At 40.6% G+C, this 9,714-nt stretch overlaps 1 protein-coding gene across 1 annotated transcript; it reads right to left on the bottom strand.

Annotated features, from left to right (window-relative positions):
• Positions 1-1,422: 1,422 nt before the first annotated feature.
• On the bottom strand, positions 1,423-4,671 carry LOC145106095 (uncharacterized). Its single transcript, XM_079043140.1, has 3 exons — positions 4,190-4,671; positions 3,597-4,090; positions 1,423-1,994 (listed from the first exon to the last, which is right to left on the bottom strand). The coding sequence occupies exons 1-3, from the start codon at positions 4,669-4,671 to the stop codon at positions 1,423-1,425; spliced, it is 1,548 nt and encodes a 515-aa protein (XP_078899266.1).
• Positions 4,672-9,714: the final 5,043 nt, after the last annotated feature.

A 9,714-nucleotide genomic window follows, 5' to 3' on the forward strand; every position in this document is an offset into this window, starting at 1 on the left:
CCAAGCTTTTAAGCTTTGTTCAATATCCCGTGAGAAAAATTTTACCGTGAAAACCCGAAAAATCCGGAAAAGGCTTGAGATTCCGGCGAAATTTTCCGGCAAACTTTGAGAGATATTTTTAGTGGGGTTTGTTGCCTTGACCAAGAGGAGCACAATGGTGGTGTCGGAATCGCGAGAGGCGACCGGAGTTGGCCGGAAAATGGCCGGGAAGTGGCGAGATGGTGGTGGTGGCGCCCGGAATTTTAGCAACGGATCGGACTGGATTTTGGGTGGGATTTGTAGAGCTCGAAAAATGGGAGAGAATGGTGGTGGTTTCACGTAATTCCGACCGGCGGTTTGACGGGAAATCAAGTTTTAGTGGTGGAGATGGAGGTGTTCTAATGGAGTTTGGAGAAAGAGGAGTGGAAGCGGGGAAGAAGGAGGACCGGCTGGTGCTTTTGATAGGTTTAAGTTGTGGTCAAAGGTGGTCAAAACCGAGTCAACGGAAGTCAACATCCCACGCGGACGCATTCGCGAGTACACGCGGTCCGCGTGAATAAGCTTGGAAAAATACTGGTTTGCATTCTTTACACGCAGGCGTTTCTAGGGATAATACGCGGTCCGTTTGTATAAACACGCGGTCGAACCCACGAGTACACATGGTCCGCGTGTGGATGCTGAAAACGGTCCATTTGTTCGACTGTTCACGCGGTCATCTTTCCGAGCACACGCGGTCCGTTTGTATAAACACGCGGACAGACCCATGAACACACGCGGTCCGCGTGGAATAACATGAAATCCTTCTGCCTTTTGATGTTGGACGCGGACACTTTTGGCAACCACACGCGGACCATTTGTTTATTAACGCGGACACACCCCCGAGTACACGCGGTCCGCGTGTATCCTGCAACAATTTCCTCAATTTTCGCCCTTTGAACAAAACGAACACCGGGCCTTAAAATCCAACACTCTTTTATTGCAAAAAGGAAGAAGAAGAAATATGAAATGCAAAAAGGATCTATCTACGACATTTATTAGGAATTAGAAAAGATGAAAACTTGAAGTTTTCCAAAAATGCCCTTCTTTAACGTCTTTGGCGAGACGTCCTTTCCTTTCGATTTCAGTATACCGGGGCATCCAATTGGATGACATCTAAGACATTTGCGTTAAAACCTTCATAAAAAGGTTTCAAACGATGTCCATTGACTTTAAAGGCTTGCCCCGTTTCTTCACTCTGGATCTCAACCGCTCCGTACTCAAAGACTTTTAGCACAACAAATGGACCTATCCATCTTGACCTCAACTTTCTGGGAAATAATTTCAATCTCGAGTGGTAAAGCAAAACTCTATGTCCCGACTCAAAATGCTTGCGAGTAATGGACTTGTCATGGAAGAGCTTCGTTTTCTCCTTGTAAATTCTCGAGTTTTCATAAGAGTCGTTTCTCAATTCTTCCAACTCTTGAAGTTGAAGCTTCCTATGCCTTCCCGCCTCATCGATGTTGAAGTTGCATTGCTTGACCGCCCAAAATGCACGGTGTTCCAATTCCACGGGAAGATGACATGGTTTCCAAAAACTAACCTAAATGGAGACATTCCTATCGGGGGCTTGTACGCGGTTCGGTAGGCCCACAAGGCATCATCAAGCCTCGAACTCCAATCTTTCCTTGAAGGATTCACCATTTTCTCAAGAATACTCTTCACCTCACGATTTGAAATTTCCGCTTGACCGTTCGTTTGAGGGTGGTAGGCGGTAGAGACACGATGGGTCACGTTGTACTCTTTCAGCAAGGCCTCCATCATCTTATTGCAAAAATGCGTCCCTCGATCACTAATCAAAGCCCTAGGCACACCAAATCTCACAAAGACATTAGATTTCAAAAAGTCAATAACCGTTTTGGCATCATCCGATCGTGTGCCTTTGGCCTCAACCCACTTAGAAACATAGTCAACCGCGAGCAAGATATAAACGTTGCCAAATGAGACGGGAAATGGACCCATGAAATCAATTTCCCATACTTTAAAATTTTCACAAACAAGGATTGGATTTTGTGGCATTTGGTTCTTTTGTGAAATGTTCCCCGTCCTTTGGGACCGTTCACAACTTTTGCAAAACAAGTAACAGTCGTGTGACATGGTTGGCCAAAATAGTCCACTCTCAAGGACCTTTCTCAAGGTCCGGATAGGTCCGAAGTGTCCCCCACAAGCAAATTCATGACAAAATTTCAATATGGATTGATGCTCTTGTTGGGGCACACATCGCCTAATAATTTGATCGGGACAATGTTTCCACAAATAAGGTTCATCCCACACATAGTATTTTGCATCACTTTTCAATTTATCTTTTTGAGCACGTGTGAATGTGTCGGGATACCTTTGCGTGACCAAAAAGTTAACGATATCGGCATACCAAGGAGTAGATTGAGTAAGGGAAAAGAGATGCTCATCCGGAAACTCGTCCCGCAACGGGAAAGGAGTCTCATTCGAAGTGATTCGGCTTAGGTGATCGGCAACAAGATTATCGCATCCACTCTTGTCCCGGATTTCCAAATCAAATTCTTGTAATAGTAAAATCCATCAGATGAGTCTTGGCTTTGCATCTTTCTTTCTCATTAAGTACTTGAGAGGTGCGTGATCCGAATACACAATAACTTTGGTGCCAAGTAGATATTGCCTAAACTTCTCCAAAGCGAACACTATGGCCAATAGCTCCTTCTCTATGGTAGAGTAGTTGCTTTGAGCATTGTCTAGTGTCCTGGATGCATAGTAGATCACATGGGAGGCTCTTCCATTCTTTTAACCCAAAACGGAGGCTATTGCATAGTTGCTTGCATCACACATGATCTCAAAGGGGAGATCCTAATTTGGTGCTTGCATGATGGGAGCGGATGTAAACAACTCTTTGAGCTTGTCGAAAGCTTCTTTGCACGCCTCATTGAACTCGAAATCAACATCCTTTTGCAAGAGTTGGCATATTGGTCTTATTATCTTTGAAAAGTCCTTGATGAATCTCCGGTAGAAACCTGCATGGCCCAAAAAAGAATGAACTTCTCGAACACAAGTCGGGTAAGGTAAGCTTTGAATAACATCAATCTTGGCCTTATCTACCTCAATTCCTTTCTTTGACACAATGTGACCCAAATCAAGAGCTTGACTCACCATAAAATGACATTTTTCAAAGTTTAAAACCAAATTCGTTTCAATACATCTTTTCAAAATTTTGGTGAGATTGGTCAAACACTCTTGAAAGGAGTTTCCATATACCGTAAAATCGTCCATGAAAACTTTAATTATATTTTCAACATATTCCGAAAAGATACTAACCATGCAACGTTGGAAAGTGGTCGGGGCGTTACATAATCCGAATGGCATTCTCCGGTATGCAAAAGTGCCAAATGGACATGTAAAGGTTGTCTTTTCTTGGTCTTCCGGTGCCACCGGGATTTGGTGAAAACCGGAGTACCCGTCTAGACAACAATAATGGGATTTCCCGGCCAACCTTTCTAACATTTGGTCAATGAAAGGTAATGGGAAGTGATATTTTCTTGTGCTTGCATTGAGTTTGCGGTGGTCAATACATACTCTCCACCCATTTTGCACACGGGTGGGGACCATCATACCTTTGTTGTTCTCGACCACCGTGATCCCCGTCTTCTTCGGCATGACTTGGACCGGGCTCACCCATTTTCTATCCGAGATTGGATAGATCATTCCCGCATCTAGGAGCTTCAAAATCTCTTTCTTGACCACTTCCATCATTGGTGGGTTCAACCTTCTTTGCGCGTCCCGAATCGGCTTGCATTCATCCTCCATCAAAATCTTGTGCATACAAGTGGAAGGGCTCAACCCTTTGATATCCGCAATCGTCCAACCCATTGCTTCTTTATGTTCCTTCAATACTTTGAGGAGTTGCTCTTCTTCACACTCGGTTAAGTGAGTTGAAATGATGACCGGAAGAGTCTCGTTGTTTCCTAAGTACGCATACTTCAAGTGTTGAGGAAGGACCTTCAATTCTAATTCCGGTGGTTGAACAAGGGAGGGTAGCAATCTTGTGTGAGTTTGAGGTAATTCAATTTGCTTCACACTAAATTGAGTGGTTTTCTTGATCTCCAAACTGTTAACCAATCTTTCAACTTCGGGGTCTAGGGATTAGAGCTTCAACTTCTTGGCTAATTTTCCACAATCAAACCCTTTGCTTAAAATCATCTCTAACATGTCACCATTAGACAACTCGAACAACTCTTGGGTTAATGGTTCAATAACATCAACAAAACACAAATATGAAACATCACTAGGATATCTCATAACATCGTAAATGTTAAAACTTATTGTTTCCCCATCAAACTCCATCGTTAAGCTTCCCGCATATACATCAATCTTTGTTCTAGCCGTCTTCAAGAATGGTCTCCCAAGTAAAATTATACCCGACTTTGAGGACACTTGTTCATCTAGATAAATCACATAGAAATCCTCCGGGAAGACTAAATAGTTCACTTGCACTAGGACATCTTCCAAAACACCTCTAGGAAAGACACTTGATTTATCTGCAAGAGAGATTATGACACCGATTTCACTTAGAGGACCAACATTCAATGATTCATACACCGAATAGGGCATGACATTAATAGAAGCACCAAGGTCAAGCATGGCACCACTAAAAGTGACATCTCCTATCTTGCAAGGAACCGTAAACATTCACGAATCTTTGCACTTAGGTGGAAGCTTCCTTTGAAAAACCACAGATGCATTTTCGTTCATTGAGATTTTCTCATTTCCCTTCAACTTTCTCTTGTTGGTGCAAAGCTCCTTCAAGAATTTTGCATATCTAGGAATTTGTTTGATTGCATCAAGTAAAGGAATGTTTACTTCCACCTTTCGGAAGGTGTCCAAGATCTCTTTCTCCTCCATGTTCTTCTTTGAAGTTGCAAGTCGAGAGGGGAATGACGGTTGAGTAGCTATTGGTGTCACTAGAGGGGTAGTCTTCTTTGGGGCTCCGGCTTGTGCATCGTTCTTGACTACAGGTTCTTCAATGGGAATGAATTCTATTTCTTCCTCTTCTTCCCTTGGCTTCTTCTTTGAACTACTTTCTCTAGCTTGTTTGCCACTTCTCAAGGTCACCACATTGACATTTGGGTTCTTTTCGGTTTGAGAAGGCAATTTCCCACAGGACTCCAACTTGCTTATGGATGTAACTATATCTCCCATTTGTGCTTCAAGGTTGGAGATACTAGTTCTTGTCTCTTTTTGGAATTGTTGGGTACTAGTGGCTAAGGATTTGACAATGTCTTCAAGAGACATTTCGGAGCTACTTGGTTGGGATTGAGGAGGTTGTTGGTGATGTAGAGGGTGTGGTTTGGATTGATAGTGTGGTTGTGGGTGTTGGTAGTGAGGTTGTGGTGGTGGATAAGAAGGTCTAACCAATGAATTTTGAGGCAATAGTCTTGGGTTGTAGCTCATGTTGGGATTTGGCTTCCAACTTGAATTATATGCATTTTGGTAACCAGATGGCTTGTTGTGGTAGTTTTGGAATTCTCCCGTGACATTCACATGTTCCGCATCTTCTTGGAGAATGGGACACATATCCGTAGGATGTCCCATGGTTGCACATATTCCACAAACCATTACTTGTGGAGTTTGTCCCATGGCTAGCTTTTGAACAACGAAGGTTAAGTCTTTGATTTGAGACTCGAGGTTTGATGTTCCCACTTCATTGACTTTTTGTTGAGTTTCTCTCTTCATATCTTGGCGAGGGCCAAAATGTTGTGAATTTATGGCTATGGTGTTGAAGAGTTGTCTTGTTTGTTGTGGAGTTTTGCTAAAGACATCTCCACCACTTGAGGCATCAACTAGTCTTCTCTCCATTGGTAGGAATCCCTCATAGAAGTGTTGAATGAGGAGTTGTTCCGGAATTTGGTGTTGTGGGCAACTATAGCACAAGTTGTTGAACCTCTCCCAATAATCATCAAAATTTTCATTTTGACCTTCGCGGACTCCACAAATCTCATTTATAAGACTTGAGACTCTTGAAGCGGGATAGAACTTATCAAGAAAAGCTCTTGCCATCTCGGTCCATTAGTTGATTGACCCCGGTGGAAGATAAAATAACCAATCTTTTGCTCTATCGGCCAATGAAAAGGGGAATGCCTTTAGCTTGATTTGGTCAACCGACATACCACATACCATACAATAACATACTGCCTAGCATATATGGGTGCTGGCCTACCCCTTCGGTCTCTTTCAACCGGTAACTGCCTAGCATACCTGGATGCTAGCCTAGCCTTTCAGTCCTTTCGACCGGTATCTGCCTAGCATACCTGGGTGCTGGCCTACCCCTTCGGTCCTTTCGACCGGTAACTGGGGACTATTTCACCTCTACCACTACCACATATATATCCTAGCATATATATACAGATGTCACACACTGCCTAGCATATCTGGGTGCTGGCCTACCCCTTCAGTCCTTTCGACCGGTAATAGGGTCTATCCTACCCTTCCTACCACTATCGCATAATAACATAACATACTAGCACATAAAGCATAACAAATAGTGGCATACCAGACAATTATCACAAAGACAATCATCTCAACTATAATCAATACTAGTGGGTCAGCATTAGTGCCTTCGACCCACTCTTACTGGAAGGTAACTCACCTCAATGTCGTGAAGTAGCTAAACTGTCCTCGACTCGGAACCAGCTCCACTCAAATTCCTATACATTCAAGATTTCCTTTAATTACCCCTTTCATACTCATAACTCCCTTAAAGGTCACTTTGGTCAAAGTCAAAGTCAAGGTCAACACCTTCGTCAAAGTCAACATTCTAGACAAATTCAACATCATAGGTTGACTCAACTTGCCGAGTTGGTCCATCAACTCGTCGAGTTCCATGAATCATAAACCCTGAAATCGCGATCTAACTCGTCAAGTTCTTTCACAACTCGCCGAGTTCCACTTTTCCATAGAATTGGTACATTTCAACCCAAATGTCACACCCCCAAACCAAGGATGGCGGAAATGTCCGGGGGTGGAGGACTTCATGTATAGTATCATAACAACAATTGTAATAGTAATTCAAGCAAACACAACCAACATATATATAATTGAAAAAGTTACATCATTGTATGAATTACATGTTTACGAATCAATTACAATATGTTGACAAAATATGAAATAGTAGACCCCTTAGCGTCCCATCCTCAAAAGCACTTGGTTACCTGTTTAATGATTTCCTGAGAATACAAGTTGTTTGAAAAAGTGTCAACACAAAGGTTGGTGAGTTCATAAGCTTTTGTTTGGTATTATTAAAAGCCTTTCGTTTGTAAAAGTAGTATTTGTTTTATAAAAATCCAATATTTTCCTTAAAATGTATATGTAGTCTTAAATCCAAAGACCGAAATGTATAAGTAACTTTTCTTACTTATAATAAATAATGTAAGTTTAAATCGACATAAACTCGTTTGATTTTAGTGAAATTCCAGTAAATTCTATGTTTGTTAATACCACATGTGAGTTATTATAACCATGCTATGACCTAGTTGGCCTGAAACGACGTTCTTCAGGCGTCGGAAATGTTATGACATTTGTCACCCCAGACCTGTCGGTCTAGCTGTTGCATGCAGCTAAGGTGTGGGTTTGTCAGACCCAATATAGAACTTAATGGTAATTTGAAGTAAATGTCTCACAAAGTCATTAACGGAATTACGTGTTATGAAAACTTGGTACCGTATGGCCGTACCTTGCTTAATGAAAATATCCTTTGTATAAATGTACCTTTTTAAATGTATGTGTTATGTAATGTTTCATAAAGTCATTAACGGAATTACGTGTTATGAAAACTTGGTACCGTATGGCCGTACCTTGCTTAATGAAAATATCCTTTGTATAAATGTACCCTTTTTAAATGTATGTGTTATGTAATGTTTCATAAAGTCATTAACGGAATTACGTGTTATGAAAACTTGGTACCGTATGGCCGTACTTTGCTTAATGAAAATATCCTTTGTATAAATGTACCATTTTTAAATGTATGTGTTATGTAATGTTTCAATAAAGTCATTAACGAAATTACGTGTTATGAAAACTTGGTACCGTATGGCCGTACCTTGCTTAATGAAAATATCCTTTGTATAAATATACCCTTTTTAAATGTATGTGTTATGTAATGTTTCATAAACTATACCTATTATAGTTTATCAACCAAGGGTAGTACGTAGTAATGTATGCAAACTATATTCAAAATAGTTTATTAAATGTTTGAATGTATCGGTTGTACTTTGATTATAATCACTTGTTATTCTTTATATTTTATATGTCCAAATCTATTTGTAAACTGATGTGTGTCTAAATATTAAGATAAAATGTCATATATTGCAATAACATATAATCACATAAAGATATACACCTTGCTCAACATGTTACAAGGTGAAATGAAATTGACAGCAACTTTTTGTTGTATACAGTTTCTGTTACTGTTCTTAGAAAATTTATAGAAAAATCATCAAAGCTCTAAATCCAAATCCGCAAATTCTGAGAGTTTGGAATATGAGTCTAGTTTGTTCGTAAATTTTATCATGATTTTTAGTGATTTCTAACAGAGGTGAAAATGTTCATAACCACAGACTGGTCCGGGTTTGCCTTTGAAATGATAGGAAGTTTTGTAAAAATCACCATAAATTGTAGAACAATCATATGGAGATGTTCAAGTAGCCATTTTAAAGCTAAGAGTTTGAACTACTTGCACCTGGAACAGTTTTGAAAACTAAAATATTTAAGTTGACCAAAACAGTCCGTGATCGAAGTTCATCTTTTCTGATGTAATCTGATAGAAAAGGTTTAATTGTGTTCTTGATGATTTTACTTGTATTTCCCCCTTAAAACTTAAGAAAAACATGTAAATGTAGGGGTATGAACTCACCTTATGTGATTTCAGTAGATGAAAGTGAGATAGAGGAAGTGTTCAACCCAAGAACACTAAGAAGATGTCTTGATGATTCGAGAATCTAACACCGAATAAGATGGAATTTGTGTAAGATATCAATGATTTGAGTAGAATGGAGTTTAATAATTATGTGAATGATGAAGATACTTACTAATTGAAGAAAGAAATCCCTGGAGAAAGCCTTGAAGTTCTTGAAGTTGAGAGAAAAGATGAGAGAATTTTGGAGAGTGTTCTTTGGTTGTTAAGTGTAGAAGGAAAGGACTTTATGGAGAATGAGGAGAGAGGATCAATCCTCCAGCTCTTAGAACGTGGGAAGAGCTGGAGATTGGGTGTAAAGGTCCACTAAGGTGACAAGGAGTAGTGGGAAAGAGTGGCTGATCATAGAGTGAGGTGGTGGTGGTTTGCTTTTGCCATAAATTAAGGAAAAACAAATATTCCCTCAATAATTAGTTCAACCACTAATTCTTTTAATATATTTTTATAAAAACCCTGGAGATTTATATATTTTGGGGCCTTAGTTTATAAAATAAAGTTTTGGGTGAAAATCCCACGTTAAAATAATGAAAAACGGAGTTAAAACGAAGTCGTAGTCGAAAAACCGGTAAAAAGGGGCCGTCTGCGAGACCTCTCGCATGGGCTGTCTGAGAGGCTTCTCATGCGAGGCTTCTGTCCTGAGAGGCTTCGGTCCTGAGAGGCTTCTCATGAGAGGCTTCGGTCCTGAGAGGCTTCGGTCCTGAGTGGCTTCTCATGAGAGGCTTCGGTCCTGAGAGGCTTCGGTCCTGAGAGGCTTCTCATGAGAG

The sequence above is a fragment of the Lactuca virosa genome, chromosome 4 (assembly GCF_052849685.1).
Source record: "Lactuca virosa cultivar CGN04683 chromosome 4, Lactuca_virosa_CGN04683_v6, whole genome shotgun sequence".
NCBI lineage: Eukaryota > Viridiplantae > Streptophyta > Magnoliopsida > Asterales > Asteraceae > Lactuca > Lactuca virosa.